Source organism: Falco biarmicus, chromosome 14 (assembly GCF_023638135.1).
Source record: "Falco biarmicus isolate bFalBia1 chromosome 14, bFalBia1.pri, whole genome shotgun sequence".
Classification (NCBI taxonomy): Eukaryota; Metazoa; Chordata; class Aves; order Falconiformes; family Falconidae; genus Falco; species Falco biarmicus.
This window is the reverse complement of record NC_079301.1, coordinates 22021963-22038050: the sequence shown is the minus strand read 5'-3', so window position 1 is coordinate 22038050 and position 16088 is coordinate 22021963. Positions and strand designations below refer to the sequence as shown.

Genomic DNA, 16088 nt, shown 5'->3' with positions numbered 1-16088 from the left:
ATAGCTATAGTAGGAAAAACTATATCCAACTCACAGAGTTGGATACTCTGTGAGTTTTCTGAAACCGTAGCATTTCAGAATTGCATTGGTTCCAGGAAAAGGCTCATCCTGACTTTTCTTTGAATGCCTGCCTAAAGAGAGACTGAACTCCTTGGGAGTATGTTGCCGGTTCCTGTCAGATGGGGCTGGTGAAGATGACAGTGACATGTGCAGGGATGCTTTACTGTAATTTCCTCTTTTCCTTTCTGTCATGTACTCTGATGTATTTAGAGTCCTAGTGGTCTGCAAAACAAATATGTGATTTATGGTATTCTGCGTATACTTTGTGGTAACTATTAATGCAGGAAATTTATTTTGTGGTCACTAAGTCTTCAGTCATTTAAATCAGATTTAAGTTGCTTTAAAATTTATATGGTTTGGGAGAAAAATTTTAGCCTCACTGAAATCAATGGCAAAACTGCCACTGCCACTGGGGTAAGAGTTGCCCTGTGATGCTTTAACAAATGTGTCTCCTAAAAAACCTTCTGCTTCTAATTGCATTCCTTTGTTCTTTTTTCCTTAAGTCTTGTGAAGAAAACAATCTGAAGACAATGCATCTGTGACCCCTGATACCAGCTTGCAAGCCAGGGCGATGGAAGTTATAGAGGGTCGCCAGCATACTGGTCCCGTGATAGCTCCCAATGGGTATGCAAACAAGATGTTCCAAGCAAACATGGAGGAAGGGAGTGGTGATGGGTTGGAGGTCTGTGGTGCTGAGCACTGCACCTCCAGCAATGCAAACCCGAATGAACAGGGGGAAGCACCCAGGTATAAGAAGACGACCAAGGGCAACCGGATCTGGAATTTTGTTAGACGAAGGAAAGGACTGTCTGCAAATAAAGGAAGACCCCAGTCCATGATTCTACTGGGAGTCACCTCTGAGGTCTCAGAGCTAAAAAAACCATCCTTCATGGACAGGGTAAGGCCATTAAAAAAGGGAAGAACCTCCAAGATGCCTAAGAATGTGGATTTGAGAGCATCTGGAGGCCAGGTTGCTTGTGACCCTGAAGAGGACCATCACGTGTGTGGGCAAAGAGCTGTCTACAGGGTTAAGAAACTGGGTGACAGTCGGAGGCCCTCCCGCCACTCATATGCGGGGTACATTGATGATTTGGATTCTTCTTTTGAAGACATAGATCTGAATATCAGCATTCCTGAAATTGATGCCAATGAAGGTAAATGTCTCAGGGATATTAGTGTCAGATTACACAGTGAAGATAATGATAGTAACTGCCACAGAATACCAGCTAGAAGGAGCGAGTCTTTGAATTTTGAAAACTTTAAGAACCCTGCAATTACAGAAGGGGACAATCAAAAGAGGTGTACTGTGCTCCCACAGGAGAGCAGAAGAGGAAGAAGCTCTGATGTCTGGAGCTATCTGAAAGGAATTTCATTAACTAGCAAAGATAATTCAAAGCTTCCAGATCAAAGGGCTGAAACCAATTTCCAGAACTTAGAAAATACAACTGATCATTCTGCTTCTTATTTTGACTTTGATACGAGATGTGAGGAGAATCTCAGCCAGCGGAAAAAATCAAACAGTGCAACCAAAGCCACTCACTTTGGGGGTGTTGTGAGATTCTTGACCAGTGTGGCTGAGGCAGCTCGGAGGCTGCGAGGCTCCTCAAGGGCATTTTCACCTGATGAGAAAAGGCCTCAGCGGAGTTTCCGAAGCTGGAGACAGGATGTTACCTCCCACAAAGAGGGCTTGGTTATCGAGAATGAGAGTACAAGGCCCTTCTGCACGGTGGGTGCATGTCTGCAGTCCCCAGATTCAGGCACGTGGGATAATCTGAGCTTTGAGAGTTTGGTGGGGAAGGAGCCCATGCAGCATTGCAAAACCACAGAAGTGACACAAGACATTGGTTCCTCTGCCCTGGGCAGCGAGAATGATAGACTTAATGAAACATCACATTCTCCCTTTGGGCCAGAACCCTCCATTTCCCACCTACCAGAGCTTGCAGATGACTCTTTCACTGAGCTAAATACTAGAGACACCTCTGAGGATCTGATCAATGACTTTCCACAGGCGACTCTGACTAAACAGATTCAGGACTCAGGCAGTACTCCAGAGAAGACACAGGTCGTAGGTGGAGACCTGCCACGTACTCAAGGTCTTCCCGTGAATAATCTGGATACTGTGGACCTGGGCCATTCTTCAGCTGTGGATGGTGACTTCTCTTCAGTGACCGAGGCTCTGATCCACCTTCCACAGACATCGCTTACTAAACTTGATACCGAGGATGTGGCTTATGCTCCAGTGGTTGCTAAAGATGTGGATCCATCTCTGGCAGTGGCTCAGGAGCTTTCAAAGACAGAACTGGATATGCAGGACTTGAGAAATCCTGAGCTGCCTTTGCAAGACTTGTCTAGAGGTGAGCTGGCGATTCAGGACTCAGGCAGTACTCTGGAGAAGACACAGGTTGTGGGCAAGGACCTGCCATGTTCTCAAGATCTTCCTGTGGATAATTTGGATAGTGTGGACTTGGGCCATTCTCCAGCTGCCAATGGCAACTCTTCTGCAGTGACTGAGGCTCTGATCCACCTTCCACAGGCATTGCTGACTAAACTTGATACTGAGGACGTGGCTTATGCTCCAGTGGTTGCTAAAGACATGGATCTGTTTCCAGCAGTGGCTCAGGAGCTTTCAAAGACAGAACTGGATATGCAGGACTTGAGAAATCCTGAGCTGCCTTTGCAAGACTTGTCTAGAGGTGAGCTGGGGATTCAGGACTCAGGCAGTACTCTGGAGAAGACACAGGTTGTGGGCAAGGACCTGCCATGTTCTCAAGATCTTCCTGTGGATAATTTGGATAGTGTGGACTTGGGCCATTCTCCAGCTGCCAATGGTGACTCTTCTGCAGTGACTGAGGCTCTGATCCACCTTCCACAGACAACCTTGACTGAAGAGATGCAAGACACTGGCAGTACTCTGGAGAAGACAGAGGTCATGGACAGGAACCTGCCATGTTCTCAAGGTATTCCTGTGAATAATCTAAGTGCTGTCGACCTGGACTGTTCTCCAGTTGCTGATGTTGACTTTTCTGTAGTGACTTTTTTAAAATGTTCAACAGTTAAAGGACAGGTTTTAGAGCGGACTGATTGCCGCATTAAAAAGCGTGGAACTGCTTCATTTGTAGAACAAAACTCTGTAGAGATAATGGACAGAGTGGAACAGTTTAACTGTAATGACAAGTGCCGTCCGTTCCAAGTGCACGTCTCTAGAATCGTCTCCTCTGGACGGCTCAAAAATGGAAAGGTATGAGTAACTTTTGCTATAATGTTTTCAATAAGATGATGCTGTTATACATCTTAGGAAGACTGTTTGCACTTGAAAGCAATTTTATATATCTTTTATTGCGATTTTCAGTTAAGTAGACCACCATGAATGATGGCAATAGTCACAGCTTGTGTATCTGTCCCAGAGGAGTCAGTTAACTGGCATATCCCTGAGCTATTAGTGTAAACCTCCAGAGTTGCTCCTCCTAAGACTCTCTGGCCATTTGTATCAGTGCCTCTAGAAGAGGGCTGTAGCATAAATTTGTGTATTTCTAGGCACTACCTTTAATTTTTTCCCTTTCTGCATTCAGTTCTTTTGAAGTAGAAACTCGTAAGAAGAGTGCTTCTGACAAATTCAGAGTTTTGAAGTGTGCAGTGGACAAATGGCATTCAGCAATTGCACTATAGCCCTTGTGTTTTCTTACCTAAAAAAATAGTAGGGGTGGTGGTCATTGATTTTTATTAGGAATGCTGGTTACAACACAGTATCTAGAATACCAGTCAGAGTCCTGGCACAAAGCGCAAGGACAGGAGAAAAAAAAAAAAAGAAAAAAAGAAGGCCTGTGTCTTGTAGAGCTCATCAGATCATTTCTCTGGCAGCAATACATGAGCTCTCTCCCTCCCCCAAACCTGTCAGAAGTTGCGGGGCCTCAACAGCTTGGTGCTGAGCCTGTAGCAGAAAGCCTTGCTAAAGGGCTGCTGCATACATAATATGAGAGAAATGCCTTCTTGATGCGACTACATGCCAAGTGGGGGTCTGGTCAGAGCTGCCTTGCATCTGTCTCTAGACAAAATGACATAGCCTTTTGGGATGTTAGGTACCCAGCCCTAAGTGAAAGGTGGGCAGTGGTGGTGGCTCTGATTATGACATTCCTGTCTGTTACAAGCAAGACTTTCAAAGCCCTTATAATTGTCAGAACATTTAAGTGGACATTGCATTTTGGACTAGGTTCAGGGTATTACAAATCTGTCTTGTCTTGTCCGGCTTAATGCTAGGAAACCTCAGAAGTCCCATGGATAAGGAAGTTATACATGTGGGATGAGAAAAGGCCTCCTCATTAACTCTCAGCCCATCACTGTAGCACCTGCATGTGTATCTCTGTGTGGAGCAGAAATCTGTGAGCGGCAGCAGTCTTACCAGCTGTGCCAGGCTCATGTCACTCTGTGCCAGCTGTGGAATCAGTATAGGTTTGTGGACAAATGATGGTAGGACGCAGGGGGAAGCCCAGCTGTTTTCTTTTGGGTTCCTGCTGATCAGCTGAGGCTGAAATGATGACTTTTTTTTTTTTTTTTTTAAGGTGCCAGGTAGGGAAATTGGTCGATTTGTGAAGAGACGTTCTCCTTTCCTTTTGGGCTTAGAGAGACCAGAGGTGTTACAGAGGTGATGACATTGTTCACTGTTGGAAAGGGGGTCACTAACTTCTGAGCCAAGAGGGGAAGTGTTTGAAAATTGGCAGCAGATTAGAAATGCTGGGGGAAAAAAATCTGAACAACTGACTTGCAGCTAAAATGAGCAGTACCATTGTTAGTTATTCCTGGATTTGTTTTTCTGCTCAATTTTGTGTAATACAAAAAAATAAAGACAGCTCACTGTAATTCCAGGCACTTACGAAGTAGAGTGAATAGTGGTTAGTCATTTCTTGTGGTCTCTAGAAGAAATGTTTCCAGGAGGAGCTTGAATGAGAGCGCTGTACTTTGATATTCCTTCACAAGGACCAAGCTGAAAGTGTTCTGGGCAGGACCAAGATAACAGAGGCGTGGAAGGATTGAGTGGAGCAGAGCAAAATATTGGCACTCTTTTCCCAGAGCAGCCACATCTCTACTAGCTGAGGGCAATGTCTGCATGCCCAATCGCAGAGCTCTTAGGGCAAAATCTGAGCGCTTTCCCAGGTCAGCTGTGTGAACAGGAGATGCGGTAAGTCCCTGCTCAGCTGTTGCAGCTTACAAACATTACCAAGAAACTTAAATATGGTGCTTGAGATAACTGGACAGGAAACCTCCCCCGAGTTCCCATCGAGTGTGGCGATAGCAGTATGACCTCCTGACTGCCGTGGCTTCCGGCTTCACGGAAGGCCTGCTGCCTCACTAGGCAGAAAGCAGCAGTGGGATTGAAGGGAAAGCATACAGCATGCCCTGGTTTGTAAACACCCTCTGCATCCCAGAAGCTTGGACTAGAGGTTTAGAAATGGACAGCGCTATGGCAGCAGCTTCAAACCTAGAGCGGTCAAGAGTGAGGCTAAAGGAGGGATACTCCTGGATAGGAATGGACCTAGAGAGTCTCCCAGCAGCTCCAGTAACAAATGTCCTGAGATACCCAAGGGATTTGCTTGCCTATCTCTCATCAGGGAGCGGCACTCGGAAACGTTTTACCAAAAATAAACATGCAAGAGGAGTAACTTCAGCTTGAGCGTGACAGTAGCAGTGGACTCCAGCCTCTTATTGTTTTAGGGCTAAATCCATCTCTTTGCTGGCACCTGTTCCCCAGGACAGTTGTTGGCCCTCCTGCCTCCACTCCAGGCTGTTCCGCATTAGCTGAAGGATTTGTATTTCAAGTGAAATGCTCAAACACAAGTAGGGAGAGGTGTTGCCAGGACAGTGTGCCTTGCCTTGGTCAGCTGCTGTAAGCAAGTGTTCTGCCAGTTTTAAAGTGTGCTAGCACTAGCAGGAATAGCTCAAGCAAATATTTTCCAAACAACTATATGTTGTCACACAAAAAGCACAAAAGCGATGGTTCTCACTAAGGCTCCCTGCCTGAAACTCTTAGGAGATGGTATCAGAGACTGAGGCTGGTGTAGCACAAGGGATGCTGGAGCAGGTTTTAGGGGACCTGCACATTGGTCCTAGCAGTACAGCAAATCTGTTTAGCCGTGCTCTCCTGCAATTAATGCTCCTGTTTCTTGCTTTCCTAGTCTTGCCTTTTAAAATTTTAATATCTTCGAGCAGGGGCTGAGCGATGTTATAAGCAAGTAACAGCTCAACAGGATTTGATCTTAATGCTATAAAGGAAATAGCATTGCAGCAGCGTTTAATAAGAGCAGCTGTAGAAAGGTAGAAGGCCACTTGCTTCTCAAACTGTCCCCCGGCCTACTTGCTTTCAGACCCCATCTCAATTTCTTGTTTGTTCTGGGAACTTCAGAAACCGTGGAGATAAAAACATTTTGAGCAATTGAAACAACAGGAAAGGTCAAAATAGACTGTTAATGGGAAATGAATTACTGATCTCACCGTTCACACTGCTGCAATGCTGAAATGAAAGTGTCTTCCTTATTTTGAGAGATAGATATGAGAAATGAACTGAAAGATGATATGGAGGTTTTACTAGGTTTTGGACGGTTGCAAACTATAGAAGCTTCCATTTTTCATGTCCCCACTGAAGTGAATTATCTTCATCCCACCTCTGAAAACACCACAGCCTCCCAACAGGGAGAATGTTGCTGCAGGGAGTCAGGCATAGCCCCAGAAGTTGTATTTGACCACTTCCAGAAGTTTGAGATAATGCTTAGTTGGAAGGAAGCTTTGATACCACATAGACTACTTTGTGGTTCTGGCTTTTCCATTGGGGTTTCAAAATACCGACCTATTTCAAAATAGCCCTTGGACAGGGTTTGTAGGGGATTTGATGCCTCCTTTGGGAATTACGTGAGGAAAGGTTGCAAAGTACGCATCTGACTTCATATCTGAGGCATCAGCTTAGAGTTTTTGGAACCAGAAACTTGATTTGGGCTTGTTGCTGGCAGGGAGATCCTCTCTGCTCGTTTCAGGGGCATGCACAGGGACTGAGTGAGCACTGTGGAGCGTTTTGGTTTGTGTCACTCTTGCAGTGCAGGAGCAGAGGCTTTTCACTGCAGTCTTTCTATGCCCTCTGCTGGCTGATTTGTGAAATAAGACTTTATTTTTACGGAACACAAAACCCTACCTTTTTCCTTAAGATTTTGAATTCTGTCTCCAAAGGGTTTGCAGACTGCAGCTTGCTTCTGGCTGTTGTGGCTGCACATAGACACCAGTTGGTTTTGTGATGCCGTTTTCTGGGGAACTCTGACTGCCAGAAGTGTGAAAATGAGATTGCTACAGACTTGTCAAGCTGGGCAAAAGGTGTCTGTCCCACGAGATGAGGTGCCAGGCCGACACATGCTCCCACATTTCCCAAGCAGTTTGCTTTCAGAGCCCTGTAAGGGCTGTCTGATCAAATTCACTTATGCTGTAAAGCATCACAGCAGATGGTTGCAGATGTTTCCTTTGAGCAGCCATTGACTTTGTTCTGCTGGGTCCCGTACTTAGGAGCCAACCTGTTCAGGTGCCATAAAGGTGCTCCCTGTTGTGGAGCGTGAGCAGCCCATACTGATGGAGCAGGATCAGTGCTTTCATGGCGTTACTAGGTTTTGTGATTTCTGTGCAATAGCTGCACACTGTGTTGCTCTGTGTGGGAAACTGAGAGGCTCTCCCTGTGTGGTGGGTCTAACTGGAAGCACAGGATTACTGATTTGCCTGAGTGTGCTCATGCCAGAGGATGTGTTTGCAGATTTGCTCTGTGATAACTGGGGCACATCTCAGATCCTCCCACAAGTTTGGAGTTTTACTTCAGTGCAGCAGCTGCAAGTGCTTTTTCACAAGAGGAAGATACAGCAACTTTTTCTGTGTTTGATGAGAAATTGCAAGTGATGTGCAACAAGTTCTGATAGTGACCTTTGGCTTGAGATTGTTTTATTGTCTCTCTGCTACAGAACATTCTGGGAGCAGCTGCAGAAATGGGACTGCTGAGTTGGATTTGTCTTTACCCTCCCCACTCTGTTGAATGACACTAAGCAGGAAATAGGTAATTCTGAGAGCTGATCTTCAGACTCTCTTCATCTCCTGGTTATTGGCAGTAAACTGGGTTGTATCTCAGCTACTGCTGGTAGTTGTGCTTATAAAAGACTTCATAGTCCTTCCAAATTAAGAAATAGTACTTTACTTTCCAAATCCTGCTGTTGCCAGGAGCCCTGTACTCCTGTCTGTAGTGAGGTATGATTTAGTTGTAGAATGAAGATTCGTTGTATTTATGGCTTTTAGTGTGGTTATGTCTGACAATCATCTTATTTTTAGAGGAGACAAAACCTCTAAAGCCTATCTCCAAGCTGGGTTTTTTTTTGTATTTTTAATAACCACGAGGTGCTAGCAAAATCTTGAATTAAAGCCCGTATTTAGTGCTGTCTATAGTGGGGTAGGGTTTTTTTTGGGAAACATATTTTTAGCATTGTCAGGGAAAGGCAGGTTTAGTTTGCAAAGCTGATAGGCTTTACATGTATATATAACCAGCCACTGAACACATAGTTAATTCAGATTTCCACGTGTTTTTCTTAAAATACTTTTTGGGTCTTGCCTTCATCTAGTTTCTAGCCTCAAATTTACAACAGGCCCCCTCCTGCCATCTTTGGTGCCGTCAGAGTGGTGATATGAATGGGGACCACTGGGCATTGCTGGCCTATATGCTAAAGGGTCTATGTGTCCACAGCTTCTCTAGGTGGAAGGTTTTCTTTGGCTTTTACCTCCTCCCAGCTGTTAGCCAGTCCAGAGAAGCATACTGGGTCACTGGACACAGTGCTAGTGCTGGGAGTAGGGAGTGAGGATCAAGCCTTAATTCATCCACAGACTCTCGCTGTGCCTTTGGGGTAATTATACCCTGTCTGCTTTGTTCTTCATCTGTAAGAGAACAGCACATCAGTGAAAACTGGGGCTGCTGGAGTCTTGGGGACAGATACACTAAACCATATGAGGCACCCCATTATTAGCAGTGCCATGGAAGTATGACAGATCTGTCTCTTAATTAAGGCTAGAAGCCTTCCAGTGAGGAGCACCTCCTGTTTTCTTCTCCTGACCTTTGTAAACTGATTTTTCTGCTGATTTTTTGACTCTACATTATACACAAGACTTCCAGGGTTTCACATGTCACAGAGCAGAAGATGTAAAGTAGGAGTTTGAATTGTGATTTTTCTAAAAAAGAAAATTCCATTTGGCAAAGTATTGCTGTACTAGCTGTCTCTTTCAGGATATTTTCTTCCTGAAATAGAATAATAAAAGTTGGAGTCACCCAAAACGGAGGAAAACTCCAGTGTTTTTCTCAAGTTAGCTATAAATGCTAATTCATTCTTTGGATTAATGTTACCAAATGTTAAGATGTAACTGGGGTGTTTGACCACTGTCTTGTTAGCAGTTGTTATCGGTCAGCTTCCAGAGGAACTGCTGTGATAACTTCTGCTTTCTCCTCTGTGAATCTTTCAGGAAAAATAATTGTTTTAGTTTTGCTAAAAACATATCTGGGCATTTGCAGAGAATAAGGTCCCAGTTTTCTTTGAAGTGCTGTGGTTTGCCCAGTCCTTGCATTTGGACCATCTGAAACCTGGTAAGGGCTGTAACTTGTGTTCTCCCTGGACATGAGGCACACTATAATAATTGAAAAAAACAACCCCAAAATTGTGGTAGTAGGTGCTACAAACATTAGAGAGCATATGCAAGCAGCTAGGTACATATCCCCAGTCATACCAGAAACCACCAGGAAAAGATGTAGGGTTGGTGGGAAGCATTGTGAAAGAAAAACAGCTGTGCTTATAAAGAGACTTGATTTTACAGGTATTGGGTTGCAGGAGGGTGAGTGCATTTGTATTAGACATTTGTTAGCAGCTAAGTGGTACAAGGCTCTGCTTTTGAAGGAGGACAGTCCATGGGTCTGATATGTTCTTTTGTGGTTATGTATTCGACCAAAGCGCTTCAAGTCCATCTATACATGAAGAGTCCTTCCTTTCTCCAGAAGGTTCTCTGTACCCTCCCAGTGATTCCAGCAGCACAGCAATAATAGCAATGCTGTTACGTTTATCCACCGCCTGTCCTTTTCATAGACCATCTGTAAGCTTCTGTTTATGGAATTGGAAAAGACCTTATATGACCTCTGGAAGTACCTGGAAGGGAGTGTTTTGTTAAGATTTTTGGGAATGAGGAAGATGACATCCTGTTACTAATTTAATTCACTTTTACATAGATCTTTTTATCAGAAAGACTGTTGAGTTTTGCAGGAATTGTTTTTTATGTGTATCCCAGATTTATTCTAAGAACTTGTAGTTTTTATTTTTATAATAACATGGGCAGATCCTATTGTTTATTTTTTTTATTTGTATTTGATATAGGCATTTTATATCTGCATGGGCAGATCCTATTATTTACGCTGCTGGATGAGCACACACATAAACAGACTGTTCTCCTAAACCTCACCATTGCAAACTTGTTGCTTTACTCCATGACTATGTCCTTCAAGTGCTAGTCTTTCTGAAAAAACGTCTTGTTCCATTTTCCACTTCTTATGTGTCTCTTGAGCATGGCTGTACATGGAGACCAGTGGTGACTGATAGCTGGAAAAAAAATCCAGAATTTCATTTTGCTGTTTCCTGTAGGCCACCAAAGGATGCATCTGGTAGTTCAGTTCAGGAGTGTCTATTGAAGCAGACTCCCAACTGCTTGCCTCTCAGTGATTGAGTGCATTAATTGCTCTTAGTGACCCTAGGCAGTTTCACCTGGGACCTCCACACCATGCCCATGGGCCTGGCCGCTCATTTAAGCTCTACCTTAAGCACTCAATCCTTTCTTGAGACACATGAGAGGAGTTCTGGTCTCCTGCTCAGCCATAGCTGTGCCTTTGCCTGGCCGTGGCCCTGCTGGGCTAGACACCAACCTGGGGCCTGATTTCTTTGCTTGACCTTGAAGCTGCCTCATCACCATAGGTCTGCTTGATGATCACGGGGCTGTGTCTGCCCTTGATGTGTAAACTGACTCACCTGCTTTACTTTGGATCTGCTTCATCACCACAGATGTGCCTAATGATCTGAAATCTAGCTGACCCTGGCCACCATCTCCAGACCTGGCCTGGACCTTTGCTTAGGCACTGTGGCATGGGGCGGGCAGGTGAGGCCCCATCCTGCCAACCAAGTTATCTCTGATAGTTGGATTGCTGTCTTTTAGAAAGCAGCCAGCCCTCACTGCACCTTGTGAAGCCAACCCAAAATGTTTTAGCTAGTACTGGGTCCTCAGCACCATCTAATTCACTCCCTGTCTGTGCTCCTTCTGGGACTTGGTGGTGTGAGAGTAGCCAAATGCTGTGCAGAAAGCAGACATCTCCATTACATGTTACTTTCAGAAGTGCCTTAGCAGCGAAGTGCTACTGGAAGTTGTTGGACTTACACACCATGAGCTGTGCTCAAGCTATGAGTCCCATACAATCAGAGTTGGGGCACTCCAACACCAGAGCCAGCAAGTCTTAACCATTCAGTTAAAAAAAAATGAAGCTGCTGCAGATTGCAGCGAGAAGCTCTAAAGTGTGTTGCACTGTCCTGAAAGTTGTATGTATTATTATATGTTCTGTGATTGCTTTGTCTGAGGTTTGACACATATTGGTAAAATTATTCTCCGACTCTTTTCTTGCCAGCCGATGTCTCATCCTTCTCAACCGTCCCCACAAGCGCCACCCTTCAAAGTCCTTGTGGAGAGATGTCGCTCTGAACCCCTCTCCCAGAGCACCCCAATGGGGCTGGACCAGGTGGGAGGGCGCATGCAGCACTTGCTCAGAAGACGTGGTGAGTAGCTTTGTGTTTTTGTCCCAGGTTTGTTTTCTGGTCTTTGCCTGTAAAGAAAGCCAAGGGCAATATGATTTGAAAAGTCAGAAATGAGGCTTGCATCCATGTTTCTTACAACCCGGGAGCCAGGTGAGGGAGCTCTGATAGCCTCATGCTAGGGAGTTTCTTGCTAGCTAATAAACTCTTTTTTTGCATGCGGTGTATTTATGAAATAAGGCTATTTTTTTCTTTTTAATGTCTCCGAACATAGTCCCTATAGTTACGAGAAGATGAACAGATAGGCACATAAGGTGTAAAAGCTGTTCAGCAACTTCTGTGTGAGTTTTCATTTGGTAGTTTCCTCTTGGCTTTCTGTCCTCTTAGCAGCCTTTGTTGTTAGTACTTACATTTGGAGGTGGCAAGTGGTGATGGATACTGAGAGCACAACTCAAGTCTGATGTTTGTTTGGAAACACAGTAAGAAGTGAAGTTTTTTTTTTTTTCTCCTGCACTTGGTTAATCTTCCTGATCAAGAAGAGCATCTCGTAAGCCAAAGGCTATGATGAGCTATCCTCTGCATTTGTCCTGCTCAAAATGACGCTAGGGAGAACACTACAGAATGTATTTGCTGGAAGGATCTTGTGTTGGCAGGTAAACACGCTGGTGGTTGAATAGATGACATCATTCTTTGAACCTCTAATTAAAAAGATTGATAATTAGGGTAAGGAAATTGTTTCCTGAAGGGATGCTGCTGACACCAGGAATCCTGTGATTTAGCAATGGGCAAGTATGGGAATGCTGCCAGACTGTGCTGGCATTGCTCGGGAGCATGCTAGGGATCCAAGTGGTTAATGGGTGGTGGCAGCACATCAGGGTTAAGAACTAGGAAGGAAAAGGCAAAGTGGCTGCCTCTTTAATTGATGGTTCTTCTGTTGGGGTGCACACGTTTCTAGCACGTGGGGAATAACACATGCATCTCTCAATGTGAGCATTACTGTGTTTGCACGTCGCTCCTGAGTGCTACTATGTCGGCACATTGCCTCTGGAGCCTGGTAGCAGCCTCCTGCTATAATCGGCACTTGCACTACAGCTTGATTTTCTGAGAGTCTAGAAAGTGAAACGCGTGTTGCTAAAAATAACAGCAGGCTGCCTGCGTCAGCATCGTGTTTAGGAAATAGGTCTCAGTGCAATCTCTCTCCCAGCAACGCTGGAAGAAAATCAGGATTGCTGCCCACCCAGCCATGCTAGGGCTGCAGCAGGGTCCCCACCTATTTGATGTGGGGACAGGGAGCATGTTGTGTGTGTGTGTGTGTGTTTTACCCTGGTAAGTAAAGGTGACTTGAACCCTAGGAGCTGGGCTGTGGATCTCCACTCTCCCAAAGCCTGGGACCATTTACCCTTTGTTATCTGGTTTTAAACCCCTCAGGACTGACACAGTCTGAAACCTCTGCCTGGGTTAAAGGTGTATTGGGAAAAAGAAAATTAGTGTTGTGCATCTTTCAGGGAAGAATTCCAGAATTTCACTGTTTTCTGTCAATGTGTTTCTTCATGAGCAGGGTGACGAGCCTCCAGGGGATGGGAACACCCGTGGGTGTGTGTATGCATACCCAGGCACACGTATGTGCGCAGCCTGGACCACATGCACCTGCTGACAGGAGCCTGTGCTGGCAGCTGCTGTGGGTGCACATGAGTGGTACTCAGCTCCGTTTCCTTCCTCCCAGTGGCTGTCACTCCAGGATAGGGGACATGAAGAATCTAACAGAAGAAGGGATTAAAATCTAACCTTGCCACATGTGGGAGGAAAAACCCCAGTCTCACACAGAACGGCAGCTTCACCCCAGGAAAGGAGGGATAGGATGGGGAGCTGAAAATTTGGGTTGATTAGAAAAAAGTAGAGCTTAATTTTGAAATGTGAATTGCCAGCTCTCTTCCACCATTTGCCTCTTCTTTACAAGCTGTTTTGTGCTTGGGTATGTACCATCTGTAAGGCCAGGCTGAGGTTTGGTGTAAATGGGATTGCTTGCTTAAAGCTGGATCAGAATTGTATCTGTGAGGGATTGGCCTGAAATGCTTGGGGTGAGAAGTAGCCCAGTTTCTTTGAAAAACAGCTTTTATGGACTTTTCCATTTTTGTTTTCTGCATAAATTTGAGGAGCTGTTTCTTTTTCAAGGCATTGCATCATATGGACCACAGCAACTGTAAAGCTGGGATTTCTGCAGGTCCAAACTGCAGGGGTGCTGTTAGCAGTTATGACCCAAGGAGCTATTGCACTTTTAATACTGGTGCATGCAGATGAGGTGCTTGTGCTGCCTGGTGCTCCTGGGAGAGTATTCTGGCTCCACACCCAGCTTGTCTGACCCCACCTGCTTACACCACCTCTGAATTTGGCTCTGGGCTCTTAGTTTGTGCCTGCGTTTTTGTAGTACCCAAGCTGCACTATTTTTCTTGTATCCCAAGAGCACTGAATAAAGCACCTAAATATACTCTCTGCTCTCTTTTTCTAAAGAAGAGGTTGAATGAGTCTCTTGCAAACAATTTTGTTTCTTTCATTTAAAAGAACAGCCTCCGCCCCCAGCCTGAGCTAAAGCACAGCATTTATCTTTTGTCATTCCTTTTTTTTTTTCTTTTTTTTTTTCCTGTGGATTTTATCCTGGCAGCTGAGAACGAACAGGCTTCAAAGACTCTGAAGGTGCGCGGGAACTGCAGGAACGGTGGACGTCGATGGAACCTCTTCAAGCCTGGAGCTGAGAAGCTGCAAATCAGTAGGGTAAGGTGTTTGAAATATGCCTCTGCCTGCTGCAGGGGTAAGTATTTACCTGCTGCATGTTTAGCCTTGGTAACTAATAATATGCTTTATTAACAATATGCTTTACTAACAGCTTTCTGAGTCTGTGGTTCCTTCAGCCACAGACAGGGATTTTTATTAGAGTCATTTTGTAGCAATAAAAGAATAGGTGCATTATCCTTTCCCCCTGGACTAGTTTCCCTTCAATGTATATTGGAGGCTTTGTGGTCTAACGGAGGCATTGGGCCTCCCATTTCTTTGGCTGAATGTTCCTTGCAGGTGGAGGGAACTGTGATGTCTCAGATCACCTATATAGGTTTACTCTGTGGTTTTGGTGATTTTAATTTTTTTTTTGTTTCCTCTTTAATCATGTGACCTTTGGGTTTGGTACTGCTGCCAGCACCATCTCAGTGACAAATTCATATCACTGATTCTTTCCTGAAGTGTTTTGCAAATACAGGCACAATTCGCTTTGTTCCTTTTTTGTGAATGGTTCCTCTAGTAGAGGAAGTAAAAGCTGTTGTGGGCCTGAGGATGTCCATGTCTATTTCTGGGAAAAATTCAGAAAAAATGGCAAAAATTGTACCATTTGTCTGATATGTTTCCTTGCTTGGTTGGGCGGTTGTTTTTCATCTGTGCTGTGTTGTGTGTTTGAAGTATGGAGAACTTGGTTATTCCATAGTCTTGTTTCAGATTTGTGTTATTTATGAGTCTGGTTTCACTGGTACCCAACACATAAGGCTCTGGATTGTCCAAAACCCAATAGATTTGCTAGCTGGCATCTAATGTGATGCAGGAAGAGTCTTCTAGTGAAGAAGGCAGAAGAGGTTTAGCCCTTCTTGTTCCTCTAGGGCAGGCGAACAAAGGATGATCTGGGAGCCAGGAATTTCCCTGCTAGAATAAAGAGGGGGAACTGACCTTCTGCAGTTGTGTCTCAGTGGCTTTTCCCCTCCCTGTTACTGCCCTTCCTTCCCAGTCCTTTATTGTATTATTTTTCCCTTTGATACCTGATGAACTGCCTTCCTGAAATATGATTTCCAGGGAGAGGAGGGCCTGGCCTCTGTGTCTCTTTTTCCATCATAGAAGCAGTAAGGTGGCATTAAGTGAGACTGACTTTTCCAGCCTGTTTGTGTTGGGTATTGGCTTCCAGGGAACACGTGCAGGGATGGACCACTGGTATTTCAGTCACTTGTGACTTTCTGGAATGCCATCTTGCATCACTTCTCTTTCCTGATTTTTTGTGGGCTGAGATACAAGCCAGAGGATATATAGACAAGGATTTCAGCCCTTCCTTTTCTCTACCTTCCCTTTTGGGTCCTACTTTACTTCCCAGATGTAGACTGCTACCTTTGTCTCAGGAAGGCTGTTTCAGTTAAGGCATGCTGAACATTTAAGCTCCTGGAAGATAAA

General features: G+C 44.8%; 1 protein-coding gene across 2 annotated transcripts in view; it reads left to right on the top strand.

Annotated features, from left to right (window-relative positions):
• The window catches only part of ARHGEF9 (Cdc42 guanine nucleotide exchange factor 9), a 221805-nt gene that overhangs the window by 27490 nt on the left and 178227 nt on the right, over window positions 1-16088 (top strand). For both annotated transcript variants that reach the window (XM_056359669.1, XM_056359668.1), the window contains exons 2-4: window positions 564-3298; window positions 11768-11915; window positions 14551-14660. In XM_056359669.1, the coding sequence (XP_056215644.1) occupies window positions 632-3298; window positions 11768-11915; window positions 14551-14660 (2925 nt within the window). In that variant the 5' untranslated portion in view covers window positions 564-631. The remainder of the gene's footprint in view (window positions 1-563; window positions 3299-11767; window positions 11916-14550; window positions 14661-16088) is intronic.